Source organism: Balaenoptera borealis (assembly GCF_965194805.1).
Source record: "Balaenoptera borealis genome assembly, chromosome: 7".
Lineage (NCBI taxonomy): Eukaryota > Metazoa > Chordata > Mammalia > Artiodactyla > Balaenopteridae > Balaenoptera > Balaenoptera borealis.
Genome location: NC_138864.1, coordinates 126240023 through 126260765, shown reverse-complemented (window position 1 = coordinate 126260765; position 20743 = coordinate 126240023). Strand labels below are relative to the sequence as shown.

The 20743-nt window shown below is 42.1% G+C and overlaps 1 protein-coding gene and 1 long non-coding RNA gene across 2 annotated transcripts in view; both read left to right on the top strand.

Moving 5' to 3' along the window:
• Positions 1–20743, top strand: part of LOC309631997 — a 306837-nt gene that overhangs the window by 109059 nt on the left and 177035 nt on the right. The window lies entirely within an intron of this gene.
• Positions 5739–8405, top strand: LOC309631915 (SRSF protein kinase 2). Its single transcript, XM_082398811.1, has one exon. It carries the CDS (start codon positions 5808–5810, stop codon positions 7866–7868), a length of 2061 nt encoding a protein of 686 aa, XP_082254937.1. The 5' UTR covers positions 5739–5807; the 3' UTR covers positions 7869–8405.

Here is a 20743-nt window from a genome sequence, read left to right as displayed (position 1 = left end):
TTAGTAGTAATAATAAATGTATTGAATGATTAAATTTTAAAAGAGCTCATTTAGTAAAATGGTGAACTAAACCAATCGTGATTTTTTAAAAAATAAGGATTAATTAAAGCTTTTGCACTTAAGTTAACAAAAATCAATTGCTGAAATATAGAATCAGATCTTAGTTCATTTGACAAACACCTAGCTGATGTGGCTAATTTTAAGCTCAGTATGACCCACCCATGTTATATGGATCTTAGAAACAGGAAGAGCTTTAATTTTTTAAAACCTTTTTATTTTCAAATAATTCTACATTTACAGAAAAATTTCAAAGATAGGGCTGAATTCCTGTGTATCCTTCACCCAGCTTCCCCTGTTCAATGTCTCCCATAGTCATGGTATAATTGTCAAGACTAGGAAATTAAATTTGGTATATTATTAACTAAACTAGGGACTTTGTTCTCTTTAATCAGCTTTTCCACTAATGTTTTTATTCTAATCCAGGACTTTACATTTCATTTAGTTGTTCTGTCTCCATGATCCCCTCCAATCTGTGACAGTTCTCAGTCTTGCCTTGTCTTCCTTTCATACACTTGGCACTTCTAAAGAATAATGGTCAGTTATGTATAGAATGTTGTTGAATTTGGGTTTGTCTGATTTTCTTCATGATTAGATTGAGGTTACAGGTTTGGGGGAAATATGTCACAAAGGTGATGTGCCGTGATTGTGATCTGCTTAGTATGTGCACCATATTAGGGCTACGTGATATCGACAAGTCTTATTACTAAGTAAGTAACCTAGGTGACCACGTGGTGATGTATTATCTTCCATGTTACTCCACAGGAAAGGTAGTATTTTTCCCTTTGTAATTAATACTTATCTGTGAGGGAGATACTTTAAAACTGTGCAAATACCCTGCTCACTCATTTTAGCATTCATCAGGGGATTTTGCTTGCAGTAATTATTATTCTGGTGTTCTAATGATGGTTTTCTATCTCCCTCATTCCTTCCTTGGAATTCTTCTGTAGGGAAGAGTTTTCCTTTCTTCTTCATTTATTTATTCAATCATTTATTCTTCTTCATTTATCTATGTCGGTATGGACTCATGAATGTTTACTTTATACTGTCAGTTATAATCAAATACTATCAGTATCTGTTTTGTTTCTCAAACTGTTTCTAGTTTGATCACTGGGAGCTCTTTCTAGTTGGTTCCTGTGACCTTTTGACATGCACCAATGCTTTTTTTTTTCTTCCCCACTCTCTTACTTTCTGACCTGATAAGATAATCCAGGTCTCTCTTGCAATTTTTAGGTAGACATTGTGTGTGTGTGTGTGTGTGTGTGTGTGTGTGTGTGTGTCTGTGCTGCACGGAATGTGGGATCTTAGTTCCCCAACCAGGGATCAAACCTGTGCCCGCTGCAGTGGAAGCACAGAGGCTTAACCACTGGACCAACAGGGAAGTCCCAGTTTACGTAGACATTTCAGTGTTGATATCTCATATGGATATTGGTGTTCAAGTTCTCAATTCCACATTTTAGGATGAATATTGCATTTTTTTGAGATTTTCAGATGGTGGCAAATAGAATGGTATCAAGGGTATGACGGTGCCCCACACCTGGGCTTTCTTGGTATCTTCATTTGGGATTTGGCTTCAAAATGGAGGTTTGTACCTATGTAGATGGAGTAGAGGGAAAGGGAAATTACCAGGCGTCACCTTATGGTCACTTTCATGGTAGAATTTCACGCATGAAATGGCAGTGATAAAGAGGTGACAAAGCCTCACAGAAGAGAAGGGAAGGGTGTTTGGGGAGAGACACCAATCAAACCCATTTGCCCTGGTGAGGTTACGTTTAGAGTTGAGCGGATGAGTGGGGGAAGGAGCATAGGGTGGCAGGGTCACGGGCGAGGAACTTACAGGATGAAAACCCACTGCACATCCACAAAGAGGAGTGGTTGAAACTTCCTTCTGGAAGTTTTCTCAGAAAATAAGTGTCCATTTACAATACCAGGCTGGCTTCTCAAAAGGCAAAAGCCACAGACACCGACTGTCCCTGCCAGGAGATTCTCCTAGGGAAAAGATCTTGATGGACTGAGAAATTTCCTCGTAAATATACAGAAAATCATATCTGCTCATATATTTTTCAGAATGTTTTCTGTTCTTGCATTAAAGAGGTGAAGGCATTGCAGTTGGGGGGGCTGCAGCCATATATAAAGTGCTTCATTCTTTCTCAGAAACATTAAGAAGATACTTAAATTCTACAACATAAAACTTGCTTGTGGTGATTTTATTCATGTTTTCCAAATACAGTAAACTCTAGTTTATGGGGCATTCTATGAAATGGAAGCCTATTTACTGGTAGTTAGTGCTTCTGTAGTACCCAAGCCAACAAAAACAAAACAAAAATCAAACATGATTTCATAGCTTGTCTCATTATGAACCTTGAAGTTCATAACTAGAATGGATTGAGGAAAAAAATTCCCTATAATCTTAGTGTTAAGTGATTTCTCTTTGTTTCTGATTTATTTTAAATTGATCATCTATGCATTACCAGAATGTTTCTTCAAATAAAACATCCAGTTGCTCAAGTCTGCAAATCTGACAGAAAGGCAATGCAACAAATATCTCTTCTTCCAATGGGGGATTTGGATCTGTAAGACTTCAAAAATGAGACTTCAGTTCATTAGTATTTCTCTTCTTTGAAGCAATGGTTTTCTATCTATGAATCGTCACACGTGCATTGAAATGATATCTTACGCCTGTGGTACAACCAACCCACTCCTCTGAAATTCATGAAAATAAAGTTCACATGTGGGAAGCATATTTTGCTTTTAAAAAATCTACTCTGTATAGCACGGGGAACTCTACTCAATATTGTGTAATAACCTATATGGGAAAAGAATCTAAAAAGGAATAGATACATGTGTATGTATAACTGAATCACTTTGCTGTACACCTGAAACTAACACAACATTGTTAATCAACTATACTTCAATTAAAAAATAAAAATAAATAATTTTTAAAAAGGAAAAAAAACCCCACAAAAAACCTTCTCTTCCCACATATAAGAATTTACTTATCTGTTTATCACAGACAGAGGTCATCTACTTGCCGTACTGAATAACTGGCAACCTTCAAGCTAAAGGTCATTTACACGTGGTCTTTCCCAAAGTTTACCAGCCTACGTCCTCCTGAAGTGAAACGTCATTGCCTGTGTGTGTGTCCTTAACGTTACGGTCATTCATGACCCTCCATCCCTTTAGCACTCGTCCCAAATCTTCCTATGTTCCAGCCACATTCATTTTTTTCTTTACAGGTAACCTGATGCGTGCCGCCGCTGGAATGACTTTTCTTTCCTAATCACCTCCTGCCCACTTCCCCATCCAGTTTCATTGTTCTTTATTCTTCAAACCTCAGCCCCAAAGCACAGGTCACTTGTTTGGTGACAATGCTGTCCTCTTTGTTACCATAGCAGACTGTCCACGCCTCCCTCGGAGAAACTGTGAGGCTTTGTTGTAACCATTGACCTGCCTGCCAGGAAACCACTCCCAGCTGGGAGTCCTGGCCCATCTGTGCTATAATTTGATGTTCTACACACCAGACTGAAGCCCCAGCGCCTGGAAGGCACTCAGTGGATTATTAATGAACGGTGCTGGGGGCTCTACCAGGACAACATTTTACCTAAAAAGTCATAAAATTGCGTATGAGGTGCCTAAGACATTGGTGTCTTCACTCTTCTTCTCCCAATATTCTCTTTCTTTTTATTTGTCTAATTGAAGTATAGTTGATTTACAATATTGTGTTAATTTCAGGTGTACAGCAAAGTGATTCAGATATATATGTGTACATATATCTATATGTATATTTTACATATATATATATATATATATATATGTGCTTTTCAGATTTGTTTCCATATACTTTATTACAAGATATTGACTATAGTTCCCTGTGCTATACAGTAGGTCCTTGTTATTTATCTACTTCATATATAGTAGTGTGTATCTGTTCATCCCAAACTCTTAATTTATCCCTCCCCCCTTTCCCCTTTGGTAACCAGAAGTTTGTTTTCTATGTCTGTGAGCCTGTTTTTGTTTTGTGAATAAATTCACTTGTATCGTATCTTAGATTCTGCATATAAGTGATATCCTATGATATTTGTCTTTCTCTGACTTACTTCATTTAGTGTAATAATCTCTAGGTCCATCCATGTTGCTGCAAATGGCATTATTTTCTTACTAAAATGTCAGATTTAGAATAAAGTTGAAGGAATTCTACATTAATATCCATTTATCCATAACCTAGATTCTACCATTAACATTATTGTGCTCACCTTACCATGTATTTATCTAATCACTCCTGTATCTGTTCATCAATTCATCTTATTTTATTGATGCATTTAAAAATAAACTGCAGACATCAGTAACTTCCCCCTAAATACTTCAACATGCTTATTACTAACTAGAATTCCATATCTGTTTTTTTCCCATTGAAGCAAAGTGTACGTACACTAACATGTATAAATATTAATGATGCCTTCTCCGTTTTATTGGGTTAGCCGGAAATGCCTTCGGATTTTAAGTAAAAATAAAAGACACATTTTTCGTTTTCACCAAGGACTTTATTGAACAACAGAATTCACCCTTTTGTTCCACTACCTTCTGCCATTTTCCAGGCAACTTCATAATTCCATCTTCCCAAAACTTTTTATCTTTTTGAGCAAAGAACTGGTCCAGGTGCCTTTTACAGTCTTCCAGGGAATTGAAATTTTTTCCATTAAGAGAACTTTGTAAAGACTGAAATAAATGGAAATCTGAACGTGCAATGTCTGGTAAATACAGCGGACGAATCAGAACTTCTCAGCCAAGCTGTAACAGTTTTTGCCTGACCATCAAAGAAACATGCGGGCTTGCGTTATCCTGATGGAAGATTATGCATTTTCTGTCGACTTATACTGGATGCTCTTCGTCGAGTGCTGCTTTCAGTTGGTCTAAGTGGGAGCAGTACTTGTTGGAATTAATTGTTTGGTTTTCCGGAAGGAGCTTATAATAGAGGACTCCCTCCAATCCCACCATATACACAACATCACCTTCTTTGGATGAAGACCAGCCTTTGGTGTGGTTGGTGGTGGTTCATTTCGCTTGCCCCACGATCTCTTCCGTTCCACATTATTGTATAGTATCCACTTTTCATCGCCTGCCACAATTTGTTTTAAAAATGGAATGTTTTCATTACGTTTTAGTAGAGAATTGCATGCAGAAATACGGTCAAGAAGATTTTTTTTTGCTTAACTTACGTGGAACCCAAACATCAAAGTGATTAACATAACCAAGCTGGTACAAATGATTTTCAATGCTTGATTTGGATATTTTGAGTATTTCGGCTATCTCCTGTGTGGTATAACATTCATTGTTCTCAGTTAACGTCTTGATTTGATCACTATCAACTTCAACTGGTCTACCTGACCGTGAAGCACCGTCCAGCGAGATATCTCCAGCCCGAAACTTCGCAAACCACTTTTGACACATTCGATCAGTCACAGCACCTTCTCCATACACTGCACAAATCTTTTTTTCTCGTTTCAGTTGCGTTTTTACCTTTCTTGAAATAACAAAGCATAATATGCCAAAAATGTTGCTTTTTTGCTTCCACCTTCAATATTAAAATGGCTACACAAAAATTCAACAATTTTGGCCACGCGGCCCCGCGCCGGCCTCCCAGACCGTTAATGTGTGTCTTCTTTCCTCAGTGCTGGCCATTCAGGCCCGAAAGTGGAGGCCGAAAAGGGAGAAACATCCGAAAAAAAATCAAGCAGAAGATTGAGCTGCTGATGTCAGTTAACTCTGAGAAGTCGTCCTCTTCAGAGAGGCCGGAGCCTCAACAGAAAGCTCCCTTGGTTCCTCCACCCCCGCCCCCTCCACCGCCACCGCCTCTGGCAGACCCTGCGCCCCCGGAGCCAGAGGAGGAGATCCTGGGGTCAGACGATGAGGAGCAGGAGGACCCCGCAGACTACTGCAAAGGTGGCTATCATCCAGTGAAAATTGGAGACCTCTTCAATGGCCGGTATCATGTTATTAGGAAGCTAGGATGGGGACACTTCTCTGCTGTCTGGCTGTGCTGGGATATGCAGGGAAAAGGATTTGTTGCAATGAAAGTTGTAAAAAGTGCCCAGCATTATACAGAGACAGCCTTGGATGAAATAAAATTGCTCAAATGTGTTCGAGAAAGTGATCCCACTGACCCAAATAAAGACATGGTGGTACAGCTAATCGATGACTTCAAAATTTCAGGCATGAATGGAATACATGTCTGCATGGTCTTCGAAGTGCTTGGCCACCATCTCCTCAAGTGGATCATAAAATCCAACTACCAAGGCCTCCCAGTACGTTGTGTGAAGAGCATTATTCGACAGGTCCTTCAGGGGTTAGATTATCTACACAGTAAGTGCAAGATCATTCATACTGACATAAAGCCGGAAAACATCTTGATGTGCGTGGACGATGCATATGTGAGAAGGATGGCAGCCGAGGCCACTGAGTGGCAGAAAGCGGGCGCTCCTCCTCCTTCGGGGTCTGCAGTGAGTACTGCTCCACAGCAAAAACCTATAGGAAAAATATCTAAAAACAAAAAGAAAAAACTGAAAAAGAAGCAGAAAAGGCAGGCTGAGTTATTGGAAAAGCGCCTGCAGGAAATAGAAGAATTGGAGCGAGAAGCTGAAAGGAAAATAATAGAAGAAAACGTCACATCAGCTGTACCTTCCAATGAGCAAGATGATGAATACCACCCAGAGGTGAAACTAAAAACAGCAGGATTAGAGGAGGCAGCCGAGGGTGAGACTGCGAATAACAACGGTGAAGCTGAGGACCAGGAGGAGAAAGAAGACACTGAGAAAGAAAACACTGAGAAAGATGAAGACGATGTTGAACAGGAACTCGCAAACGTAGACCCTACTTGGATAGAATCACCCAAAACCAATGGCCATATTGAGAATGGCCCCTTCTTACTGGAACAGCAGCTGGATGATGAAGACGGTGATGAGGAAGATTGCCCAAACCCCGAGGAATATAACCTCGATGAGCCGAATGCAGAGAGTGATTACACATATAGCAGCTCCTACAAACAATTCAATGGTGAATTGCCAAATGGACGACATAAAATTTCTGAGTCCCAGTTTCCAGAGTTTTCCACATCCTTGTTCTCTGGGCCCTTAGAACCTGTGGCTTGTGGCTCTGCACTTTCTGAGGGATCCCCGCTTACCGAGCATGAGGAAAGCAGTCCATCCCATGACAGAAGCAGGACAGTTTCAGCCTCCAGCACTGGGGATTTGCCAAAAACAAAGACCCGGGCAGCCGACCTGTTGGTGAATCCCTTGGACCCACGGAATGCAGATAAAATTAGAGTTAAAATTGCCGACCTGGGAAACGCTTGTTGGGTGCATAAACACTTCACAGAAGACATCCAGACGCGTCAGTATAGATCCATAGAGGTTTTAATAGGAGCAGGTTACAGTACCCCTGCTGACATTTGGAGTACGGCGTGTATGGCATTTGAGCTGGCAACGGGAGATTATTTGTTTGAACCGCATTCTGGGGAAGACTATTCCAGAGACGAAGACCACATAGCCCACATCGTAGAGCTGCTAGGCAGTATCCCAAGGCACTTTGCTCTATCTGGAAAATATTCTCGAGAATTCTTCAGTCGCAGAGGAGAGCTGCGACACATCACCAAGCTGAAGCCCTGGAGCCTCTTTGATGTACTTGTGGAAAAGTATGGCTGGCCCCATGAAGATGCTGCACAGTTCACAGATTTCCTGATCCCAATGTTAGAAATGGTTCCAGAAAAACGAGCCTCAGCTGGCGAATGCCTTCGGCATCCTTGGTTGAATTCTTAGCAGATTCTGCACACACGCATTCTGAGCTGGCACATGTTGTCCAGTGCATTGGCCCTAAAGGGGGACTCTCGTTCTTAACAGGATTACAAGTGAGCTGGCTTCATCCTCAGACCTTTTATTTTGCTTTGAGGTACTGTCGTTTGACATTTTGCTTTTTGTGCACTGTGATCCTGGGGAAGGGCGATCTTTTGTCTTCAGCTTAGTAGTTACTGACCCACTTTACTTCTGGAAACAATAACATGTCTCTAAGCATTGTTTCTTGTGTTGTGTGACATTCAAATGTCAGTGTTTTTGAACGAAAAATACTTTCCTCCTTGTGTTTTGGCAGATTTTGTAACTATTTATGAAGAAATATTTTAGCTGAGTACTATATAATTTACAATCTTAAGAAATTATCAAGTTGGAACCAAGAAATAGCAAGGAAATGTACAATTTGATCTTCTGGCAAAGGGACATCATTCCTGTATTATAGTGTATGTAAATGCACCCTGTAAATGTTAATTTCCATTAAATATGGGATGGGGACTCAAATTCCAAAAAAAAAAAAAATTCAACAATTTTTATGTCTTTTTTATTTTATTTTATTTTATTTATTTATTTATTTATTTATGGCTGCATTGGGTCTTCGTTGCTGTGCGTGGGTGGCGAGAGGGAGCTACTCTTCGTTGCGGTGCGTGGGCTTCTCCTTGAGGTGGCTTCTCATTGCAGTGGCTTCTCCTGTTGCGGAGCACAGGCTCTAGAGGGCAGACTCAGTAGTTGTGGCGCACAGGCTTAGTTGCTCCGCAGCATGTGGGATCTTCCCGGACCAGGGCTTGAACCCGAGTCCCCTGCATTGGCAGGCAGATTCTTAACCACTGCACCACCAGGGAAGCCCTTGATAAGTCTTTATTATTTCTTTTTTATTTTAATTTTTTTTATTTTTGGCTGCATTGGGTCTTCGTTGCTGCGTGGGCTTTCTCTAGTTGTGGCAAGTGGGGGCTACTCTGTTGTGGTGCGCAGGCTTCTCATTGTGGTGGCTTCTCTTGTTGCGGAGCACGGGCCTAGGCGCGCGGGCTTCAGTAGTTGTGGCACGTGGGCTCAGTAGTTGTGGCTTGCAGGCTCTAGAGCGCAGGCTCGGTAGTTGTGGCATATGGGCTTAGTTGCTCTGCGGCATGTGGGATCTTCCCGGACCAGGGAATGAACCCGTGTCCCCTGCACTGGCAGGCACATTTTTAACCACTGCGTGCACCACCAGGGAAGTCACCATTTTTTTAAATGCACACTGATATGACAGCTGTCACATACAATCTAACAAAATTGTTTCAAATGAAGTTAAAGGCAACTAAGTGCTACTTGAGCCACCTTATAGAAAAAACCAAACGAACCTTTTGGCCAACCCAATAAAAACTACGTACACATGTATTTTTTATTTCATAGAACATTACTAACAAGATATATAACATTACTGTCACCTTGTAAAGTTCCTTCATGTCCTCCCAGTCATGTCTGCCCCTTCCATCTGAGGCAACCACTATTCTGATTTTTGGGGTCATAGATTAGTTTTCTCTGTTGTGGAACTTCACATAATGAAATAATTTGCTTGTGGCTTTTTTCATTAAGCACAGTGTTTCTGGGATTCCTCCATCACATTGGTGTATCGATCACCTGTTCTTCTTTATTAATGAGCAGTGTTTCATCGTGTGACTATCACTCAGACTGTTTTCTATTCTCCTATTGATGGATACCTGGGCTGTTTCCAGGCTTTGGATAATATTATGAATAAAGATGCTGTGAAGATTTTTTACAAGTCTTTTAGTAAATAAAAGTTTTATTTCTTTTGGGAAATTGCCTAGGAATTTCTGTCTTGCCTATCCTGACTAATATGTTACATCCCTGCATTATATTATTATCTCTATTTATTTTACAGGTGAAGAAACTGAGACTTAGAATGTTAAAGTCATTTCCCCATGGTTTGTTTTTTTTTAAATTAATTAATTAATTTATTTATTTATGGCTGTGTTGGGTCTTCATTTCTGTGCGAGGGCTTTCTCTAGTTGCGGCGAGTGGGGGCCACTCTTCATCGCGGTGCGCGGGCCTCTCACTGTCGCGGCCTCTCTCGTTTTGGAGCACAGGCTCCAGACGCGCAGGCTCAGTAATTGTGGCTCACGGGCCTAGTTGCTCCGCGGCATGTGGGATCTTCCCAGACCAGGGCTCGAACCCATGTGCCCTGCATTGGCAGGCAGATTCTCAACCACTGCACCACCAGGGAAGCTCTCCCCATGGTTTTTTATCTTTTCTCTTTATCTACCTATTAAATCTCAGGCTCTCTTTCCCCATATCTGTCTGAATTCTACTGTTTTATGAATAAGGCCTAGTCTAACACTCAATTCCGTGAAGTTACTTTTGTTCAAATGGATTTTCAATTGTCTCCCACACCAGCCAACAACCAATTATGTATTCTCTTGCATTGTTTCCGTAATGTTTCCAGGAGAGAATTATAGCCTTAAAGAGAATGTGAGAGATTTCTCTGGTGGTCCAATGGTGGAAGTGGTCTGCACTTCCACTGCAGGTTCAATTCCTGGTCGGGGAACTGGGATCCCGCATGCCAAGCAGCATGGCAAAAAATAAATAAATAAATAAATAAAATAAAATAAAAATAAAAGAGACTGTGATTCTCTTAGGAGTACTGTGCCTTCTGCTTTTTTGGTAGTAATTCTATTTACCCCTCTCCCCAGTAGTCAATGCAATGCTAGTTCCGTACCATTCTGCACAAATAAAAGGCAATTTTGCTTAAAGAGATTAACTTCTTAGTAAACTATTGTTTATTTCTGAACCATTTTTAAAGCTAAATGTTTCAATGTGGCTTAACATCAATTCCTTTGCTACTTTTGTCTCCAAAGAGATGGTGACATTAAAGTCTGGAATTCAGTGCTATATTTTTCCTGAAGTTGCACTCACCATTAAAACTCTTTTTCCAATAGGAATCTGACAGCCTGTAGTATATTTACATTGAGTTAAAGGAGAGGAAAAAGGGTTATAGGAATAGTGTTCAAGCTTTTCCCCAAGTACATTTACTGTCTTTTTTATGGGAAGCAGTATGAAGGAGAGTAATGTGACTAATGAATTTCTACCTGTGTGCTCATAAAGATTTATACTCCAGGCTGAGTGCTATTACTGACCAATCAAATTGCTCAGCTACTCCTACCCATTTTATAAAAGTTAATAATAACCCCACTGCAGCGCTGGTGGAAAAATAAAAACTGATTTATGAAGAAGGTTGATTGTTTTGTACCCATCATTCAGCTCTATTTTCCTGGTATATATTGGGAGGATGGGTGAAGATGGACCTTGCAACCCTAAGAGTATCTCAACCACCTAACATGTCTGCAGTGAGGTCCTAATGCAGTTGCATTGCTACCCTGTTCCTGGTACCTACAGCATCCAAAATAAATGTGATCTTAGATAAGTCCTGGCCAGGGACATGGTCGACTAGTAGTTTAACTTTGAGCAACTCAACTAATATTTCTAAGTTTTAACTTTGAATGATGAGTCTTTTATTCACACAAAGTTTTTTTTAAGGGCAGCCAAAGGAATAAAAGTCATACAGGCTGGATAGAAAGAAGTTAAATTATCATTCTTTGCAGGTGACATGATCATTTCTGTACAAAATAGGAATTTCCAAGTAAATCCAGTTAGTAAGATTGTAAAGTGCAGTGTTGATATTAAAAAGTCAATTGTATTTTTATAATAACAAACAGTTGGATGATATAAATGCTATTTACAATAGCATTAAAGATGTGAAATAACTAGAGATAAATGTAACAAAATAAGTGTAAAATCCAAGCAAACTAAATTACAAAACACTGCTGAGGAATATTATAGAAGACCTAAATTAATGAAGAGAAATACACTATTCATGAATTGAAAGACTCAACGTTGTTAAGATGTCAATTCTACCCAAACTGATCTAAAGATACAATGCAATTCCACTCCACATCCCAGGAGGCTTATTTGTAGAAATTGGCAAGCTCTTTCTAAAATTTATTTGGAAATAAAAGGACCTAGAATAACCGAAATAATGTTGAAGAAGAAAAAGAAAGTTGAAGAACACTATCTGATTTATATAAGCTGTACTAAGAAGCTATACTGTCAAGACCATATAGAATTGGTGTTAAGAATACACATATAGGGAATACCCTGGTGGCCCAGTAGTTAGGACACAGCACTTTCACTGGGTTCGATACCTGGTCAGGGAACTAAGATCCTGCAAGCCACATGGCATGGCCAAAAAAAGAAAAAAAAATAAACAGACATATAGATCAATGAAACAGAGCAGAGAGACCAGAAATAGATCCACACGTATATGGCCAAATGATTTTCAACAAAGATGCCAAGGTCATCATTGGGGAAAAAATAGAGAAAGAGGTGAATTCCAAGTGGAACCTTCAGCATGAGAGAAGGCAGTCATGAGAAAGAACACAGCATCTTCAAGGAAGGATGAGGAAAACAGCATAACTCAAGCATAAATGAATCCAAGGTTGGGTTTGAAGAGTGAGATCTTAACAGACAGGTGTGTGAATTCTCTGGATGATTTCAATCCCAGCAAGGTACTGGATCTATACAATAATCATTCATAAATGTAATTTTTCAGTAGCTGTGTGGCATCCATGAGAATGAGTCCCCCATTTCTCTCACACGTACATCCCTTAATAAAATCCTTGCGTCTCAAGGACACAAACTACACCAGCTCCAAAATCTCCTTCCAGGGGAACAATTAAAGAAGGAAAGAAGTAAGAGAGCAATTAAAATAGAGGAACCCAACTTGGGTTCTATATCCTGTGCTGAGCTATAGATGGTAAGGGGTCTCCACTATGCCCTCAATCAGGCTACTTCATTAAAGACTGAGCTGATCTCACTCTGGGGCCAGCAGAAAGCTGTCTTGGCTTTGTGATCTGGGGACAAATTAAGGGTATTTTTTAAATAAAAACCTGAAATGGATAGAGAGAAACAGGCATCCTTAGACATTCCAGAGCCGTCCTTAGGGAACATCAGCTGAAAGAAGACACAGCTCACTTTGGTTTTTTGGTTTTCTTGGTTGGTTTGAAGTCACTATATATATATATGTGTGTGTGTGTGTGTGTGTGTGTGTGTGTGTATATATATATATATATATATACGTATATATATAATATATGGCAAAGATTTCTTATAAGGAATTAGCTATAGGATTATGGAGGCTGACAAGTCTCAAGATCTTCGGGTGAGTCTGCAAGCTGGACAGTGGATGGTGTAGCTTCAATCCAAAGGCCAATTGGCTCAAGGTGCAGGAAGAGTGGACGTTTCAGTTTGTCTAAAGGCAGGAAAAAGCTGAAGTCCCTGTTCAAACGCAGGCAGGCAGGAGGAATTCTCTTTTATTTGAGAGGGTAGGGGGGACAAAAAGGTGTCAGCCTTTTTGTTCTAGTCAGGCCCTCAACTGATTGGGTGAGGCCCACCACATTGGGAGGGCAATCTGCTTTATTCAGTCCAACAATTCAAATGTTAATCTCATCCAGAGACACCCTCACAGACACACTCAGAATAATGTTTGACCAAATATCTGGGCATCTCATGGTCCAGTCAAGTTGACACATGAAATTAACCATCACAGATGTTTTTGGGTTATAGGTACTGACCCTGTATTCTAAAATAGAGTTAGGTGAGTGGACCCCTTAGAGTGAGTGTTTAATTTCACATTCTCCAGCAATATGTATAGATTTACACAGGGGGGAGAAAAGGAAAACTAAATATTCTTATTGTTTGATGCTTAAGTGAGAAGAACTATCATACCTCCAGAAAGGACTTTCAAATCCCCACACCAAAGCCCAGGGAGCAGGAGGGGTGCAGACCTCATTACTGTGGTTCTGGACCCTGACTGGGACCTGGTGATCACACAAACACCTGGTGAGTGAACTGAGAAAGAGCTCATCCCTGAAGGGGAAAGAGGAAATGATTATTTTATGAGGTTTTGAACACTTACAGCTTCATTAAGCTCCTGTTTCACCTGCCTCCAAGGTTTAATCACCCTTTATGGGTAAGAAATTATGTTTGTTTTAATGAGAATCTCTTCTGTCTCTACTGATTTCCCAGGACTGGATGATGGCAGTAGTCCTTTAAATACTGAATTCTGAGGACTTTACTTTCCTAAGATTATCTAAATACGTCCCACTTTCAAGGCCAGTTTCAAGTGTAACATCTTCCAGGACACCTCCTCACAACCAGAGGCCAGTTTGCCTGGAAATTAAGGTCAGCTCTTCTAGAACTTATGGTCTGCACCTTTCACCTTGATGCTTGATTGTAAATGTCTTCAGTTTCTCCAACTTTCCTTATGTCTAAGTAGTTCCAAACGGATAGAAAAGGTCTGGAAATAGTTTCATTTTTGAAACCCCACTCCTTGTGCCTGTACTCCTCCCATATCTCATTTATCCTCCTCCGTGTCCTACCCATGGAATTAAATTCCTGATCACGAGGACAAAAGAAAACATGTTGGAAAACCCTGTGGATGATGGTGCCCTCATCAGCTTCAAAATTTGTCCTCTTCCTTTTTTCCCGTTGTCATCACTCCAGTCCAAACCATGTAGGAGGATCCTGCCATGGTCTCCTAAAGGGTTCTACCCACCTCTCCTGCATTCCCTACCTATCTTATTATGATTCAGATTAAATCATTTTATGCCCCTGATTATAACTTTTCAAAGGTGTATCCCGTCAATCTTAGGACAAAATCCAAGCATTCTAGTCTGGCCTGTAGGGGGCCTGCATAACCTGACCTCTTGTTATCACCACCTTAACTTTCCCCCTCCAGTCAGGGAAGTCTCCTTCAGTTGCTCAGAAAAGCCAAGCGGCTCACTCTGTGATTTCCTCTGCCTACGATTTCCCCTTTCCTAATCTCCCCTTTCGTTTACTTATTCTGATAACCCTAAATGTTTTATCACCCGTATCACTTCCCAGGGAAACCTCTGTGATCCCTCAGCCTAGGTCAGCTCTCTTTGTTATAAGCTCTGCCTGTATCCTGTGCTTCTGACAGGTCAGAATGTGATGACTAATTATTTATTCATAATCTAGTCCTGCTATTAATCAACTGCTCAGGGGAGAAGCTGCCGCATTCCCAAGCAGACGGGGTGGCAACCAGAGTGGGAGCTGGAATGTTGTGAGTCCCGTGTTGCAATTGTTACCAAGAAAGGGCTCACTGCCCGATGCACCTAGAGGCCAACACTATGGCACCGGCTTTTGAGAAAAGAAGGAGCTTTATTGCAAGGTTGACCCGCAAGGAGACAGGAGACCTAGGTCAAATCTGTCTCCCAGATCCAGGGTTCCGGGTGAAATTTAAGGGATTCGGGGAATTTCAAACTTGGAAGCTGATTGGCTAGTCTTGAATCCGTCCATATAAACTACTTGAGCTGCTGGAAGCCAGATTTTCCTTCTTGAAGGACTTCTTCCTTCGTAAAGGGCTGTGGTGGCAACGGTTCTATTCTTTGAGTTCAGCAGCTTGAAGATTCTTGGCTCCAGAGTCATCCTGGAGACATGCATTCCCGTCTTGCACGTGCAGAGTGCCGTCTCTGTAAAATAACTCCGTTTGATTAATCCACAACCTGTTTTAAGCGAGCAAAAGCAGTTTAAGCTGGTCAGCATTCTACATGCTGTTTTACTGTCACCCCACGAAAAGCGAGGCTGGAGAGCCATTGGCAGGACAAAATCTATAAGGCTAAGGGGATACGGGGAAGGATCTGGGAAGGGGCTCGGGCTGAGGAAGCCCCCGGACGGTCTGTCCACTGAGCAATGTGTAGCAGGACAATGGTGCTTGGGGACACCTGGCTGGCACCCGCTGTAAACCCTGAAGAGGCAGAGAGGGCTGCTGAGGGTGGACCCTCAGCCCAGTGCCCCGCAGAAGCAGGGAGAGAGGAAGAGAAAGTAAGTGGCTGCAGAGATGGAGGCGTCTGAAGCAGGTCTGGAGCTCGCAGAGGAGCGGGTCCCTTTGCAAGGGCAGGCCAGGCTGATGGGGCAAAAGCAGACTCAGCACGAGGAAGGCTATTCCCAGAAAGAAAACAAATGTGGAAAAATGCTCAGTGGCAATTCAGTGATAAACTCGAGGAGGCCAAGGCCTGGGCGGAGCTCCTGGAAAATAGCAACCCCAGCCCAGGGAGGGAACCTCCTTGCAGGAAGTGGCTGGGCCACATTTCCCTGCCTGGTGAAACCTGGAGGCTGCCCGGACTTGCGCAGCCTAGGCTGACTAAGCTCCTTTATCACGATGAAAACTTTCCGTCATTCTTTCTTTACATAGTTTTCTATTATCTGCCCCACTGCGGCCTTTCTTCAGGCACTCTGATTTCATGTATATTAGGCAATACGAACTTGTCTCACTGCTCACTGATGCCTTGTTGACTTCTTGTTTTTTCTCTACGGTTTATTTTGGATGGTTTAGGTTACTGTGTTCTAATTTTGTCGAATCTTTTTTCTGCAATGCCTTATCTGCTGTTCATCCCATTATGTGTATTTCTCATTTTAGATATTGTACTTTTCAACTCTACACATTTATTTGAAGTATTTTTTTAGTAACTTCCATGCCTCCATTTAGCTTTTGAATACATGGAATACTGTTAGAAACATGATTTTTATGGCTCTTTCTCCTAATTCTAACATTAATGTCTTTTCTGGGTTAGTTTCAACCGATTGATTGTTATCCTAATTATGGGCTGTGATCTTCTGCTGCTTTTTATGGTTAATAATCTTTGATTGGATGCCAGACTTCGTGAATTTTAGCTTGTTGGAAGCTGAATATTTTTGTATTCTTACGAATATTTTTGAATTTCCTTACCTCCACCCTGAAATGCAGTTAGGTTTCTTGGAAGCAGTTTTATCTTTTTACGTCTTGTTTTGAAAATTTGCTGGACGTGACGAGTGTAGGGCTAGATATTCCACACTCGCGGAGAACACCCTTCTGAGTACTGTACCCAATACCTGTAAATTAGGAAGCTTTCCAGCCCGGCTGGTGGGAACAAACACTAGGTCAGGTACTGTGTGAGCGCTGGGTGTGGTCACTGCTCATCATTTTGTGGGGTTACGAGTCCCAGCCTTTGGTGGCTTCCTCATATGCTGATGAGTTCTTTGCTGAATATTTGAGGGGCGTCCCCTGTAGTTCTCTGGATCTCTCTGTGTGCAGCTCTCTCATTTCTGATAATCTACATGCAAGCTGTAAGCACCATGGTCTCCCCGAACTCTTAGCTCCATCTCCATAACTCAGGAAGTTTCCTGGTTTATGCCTGTTACCACCCTTCACACAGCTAACTCTCTAGGGCAAGAATCCAGGGCAATGATAGGACTCTTGTTTCTTTCCCATGTCTCAGGGGTCACTGTCTTCCATTGCCTGACGCCCAAAACCTCAAAGCCATTGTCTCATGGACTTTTTTCTGTTTTTCAGTTTCCCAGTCAAGAGGGTAATCCAGTCTCTATGAGACCATCTTGGCCATAAGCAGATATCTCATCAACCAAATCCAGATTACCCCACATAGCCCTTTAAAAATTGAGATATCATTTACAAACCATCAAATTCATCCTTTAACAGTGTACAACTCAGCGGTTTCCAGCACATTCACAAGTGTATTTAGTATATTCAGCATTACCATTATTTAATTCCAGAACATTTTCATCACCATAAAAAGAATTCCCATGCCTGTTAGCGTCTTCCCCATCCCATCCTCCCCCAGTGCCTCACACCCCGAATCTACGTCTACCTCTAGGGATCTGCCTGTCATGGATGGTGTGTATAAACTGCTTTACACAACATGTGGGCTTTGTGCCTGGCGTCTTTCAGCAGGAAGCGAAGGGTAAGGCAGAGATGTCAGCTGCCCACTGAGTGTTAGTGGTGTCCCAACACACACATGCAGACACTCAGCACAGCCCGGAGACTTACTGTTTCCGAGCATTTAAGGAAATCTCTGCAATCATTAGATGCCCAATAAACTCCCTGAACAGAGACTCCAGCGCCTATAGACGGAAAAGTATACAGACCTTACAGAAAAGTCACTAAGCAAAACAAACCACAAAACAACTACAGACAGCAACCCAACAAGCCCCAGGGATTGGGGGAATCTGATTCCCAGAGATGCCATGTGATATCACTTAATGGAATCCCATTTTCAACAAGAACACATGAGGCATGAGGCATGCCAAGAGGCAAGAAGGAAGGGTAGAGCCTCAAGGTCAGCCAGAACCTCAAGCCCAGGCCTCTCCAGATCTATCCTGTGAACTCAGCCCGTGGCTTGTTCATTTCCACGCATGGGCTTCTAGATCCCCAAGAATATACCAGACCTTCCTCAAGCCTCTCTGGACACCACCTCATTCTCCAGATCTTCCTTTTGAGTTTTTTGGTTAGCCTGTTGTTTGCCCAACTATTAATGCACAGATTATTTATTTGTGTATCCAGTCTCTAAGTGTTTTTGACAAATGTCCGTGAGAGAGGCTTTGGGCGCACGGCAGGCTCTGAATCAGGTAAAATAAAAGCAGCCACCCAAGTGGTATCTTCCAGAAAACCATCCAGGGTGTCAAATAGTGAGATTCTCTGGGCGCAAAGCTGTGAAGGGGCTTCTACCCCATGGTGTCCACCGTGAGGCTGCGAGGCTGCCGGTCCTGTCTGTGATGGGACCCCTTGCTTTCCCAGGCTACTGCAGAGCCGCGGACAGAGAGGCTGGAACAGAGAATACGGCAATGCCACAAAGCCTGCTGATTCTACTGAGATTGGGCTGTTTTTCTTCAGTGAAGGCTCCCAGAATTGCTGCAAGCCTTTGGTTAATTTCTCAGAGTTGATACTGGCACTTTTTGCCAGTTTCCTCCATGCTTTTATGGAGGAGAGAATTCAGAACCTCCAAAGGAAAAGATTAATTATGCACTTTGTTGCTTAATATCTTTCTCCTCTGCTAGAATGTGGTCTCCATGAAATGGGAAATCTCTTCTGTCTTAAGATAGCAATTCCAAGGCAAACTTATGTGACTTGGACAAGGCAAGTGATCGATAAATATTTTTCAATGGATAAATGGATGGATGGATTGAAGGGTATCCTCTCCAAAATGAAGCACATGGAATGTGACCTCGGCACTTGGTTGCCTTTTCATTTCCTTTTTCTCTCCTGCCAATAGCATCCACCCCCTGATGTTCACACCCTCACTCAAATGTCTTCCTTTCACCCTGGCCCTTGATGCGTAAGGACCTCACCACCAACAGCTGCATCTAAGCTACACCCAGCACAGTCCAGAGCAAGCATCTAATCGTGAGCAACCTTTAGCTGCACTTCACAGAGTGACAGAAAGCACATCTTTAGGACGGAGTTTTTGTGTCAGTACCTCGTCCTGGCACCTTAGAGCCTCTTAAATCTCAGCAATCCATCTTTAAAACTTAGGTTTCAGATAAACGTCCATTTTCAAACGGGGAACTTTCAGCTCTGCTGAGATGACGCAATTTGTTAAAGAACCACTCCCATCCCGACTTCCAATTGCCACCGAATGTCTTCGAGAAAAGCCTCTAGAAATGAGAAGAGTTTTCTCCTGCTCCTGACGGGATGGCGGCTCCTGCTGTAGCATCAGATGTCCTTGTTCCTGAAGTGGAATCTTCCTCGTTTTCCCCTAAAGGCTTCCATTGAGTTGGAAGATCATTGACTTGACACAAAGGATGCCCCTGTCTCTCTCCCAATCCTTATTCCTATGATGCCCTTGACCTTATTTTCCAGGCCCTTTTCATTCCCCACAGTGAAAAAAAATAGACTCTTTTTCCTTTGTTAGCTGGAAACCAGAAATATCCTGGGGGAGAGGATTATATAGGATTTCGAGGTTGAAATGACATTATTCGTAGGGAGCCTGATTCTCCAGGGAAGTAAAGCCTGTCCATGCATGAACACACAAAGCGTGTCCCAAATTGGCTTAAATTTATTTTATTTGACTTGCTCCAGCCCTTAAGAGAAATGAATGCACTCTTCGGATCACCGTCTGGGATTCCAGTGATTGAAAAATGCAGGCCACTTCAGCAACTCCCCTCCACTGTAGAACACTCACATTTTCATGTGACAATCCGCCTACGAGGCTTTGAGTTGAGTGTCTATTTATGCATTAGCTCTGGCCGTTGCTTTGAGCGGCTTAATTCTCAGTCTGCCGCTCGGAAAGCTGTCAAGGGTGAAAATGAGCCTCTGTCTGATGCCCTTGAAGCCTGGGGCCCAAGGATGGTCATTCGGTGGATCTTTGAATCTCCTGGATTGATTTGCAAACGTTTGTGTGTGTATATATATATATATATATATGTTTATTTACTTCAAGATAGGGTCTGTAACTTTCATCAAATTCTCAAAGGGGCCCAGTATTCAAAAGAGATTAAGAACCAGTGGTTTAAATAATTGAAAGTGGTCAATTATTTATCTAACTTTTCCAGGCTGCTTCTTGGCACTGAACGAGCGCACAACACTTCTCCACGCCCTCCCAAGGGGTCTAAAGCGAGCTTGAGGAAGGAGCTCTTTTGCTTCTTCCTCCTTCCCTACCCCCCCCCTCCCTTTCTTGGGCCCTTCCTCTGCCACGTGTTCTTTCTGTAGCAATTCCTAAAGCGCCCTCCTTTCTCTCCTGAGTAACTCCTAGTAGCCAGTCGAAGAATGAAAACTCCCATCTCGCTGTTCTGAGAACTTCACACGAGGGCGGGGCACACGTCCGCTTCTCCGGACGAGCAGCCTGGCATTCAGGAGGTGCTGCCTAGGGCACAGCTTGGGAACCCAGCCCCAAGCCCAGCACAGCCACAGTGAAGCATACGCACGGTGCAGTCCTCTGCCCTCAAGAAGTTTACAGTCTCGTTGATGAGACAAGACTTAAACGTAGTACAACACTTTATAATTC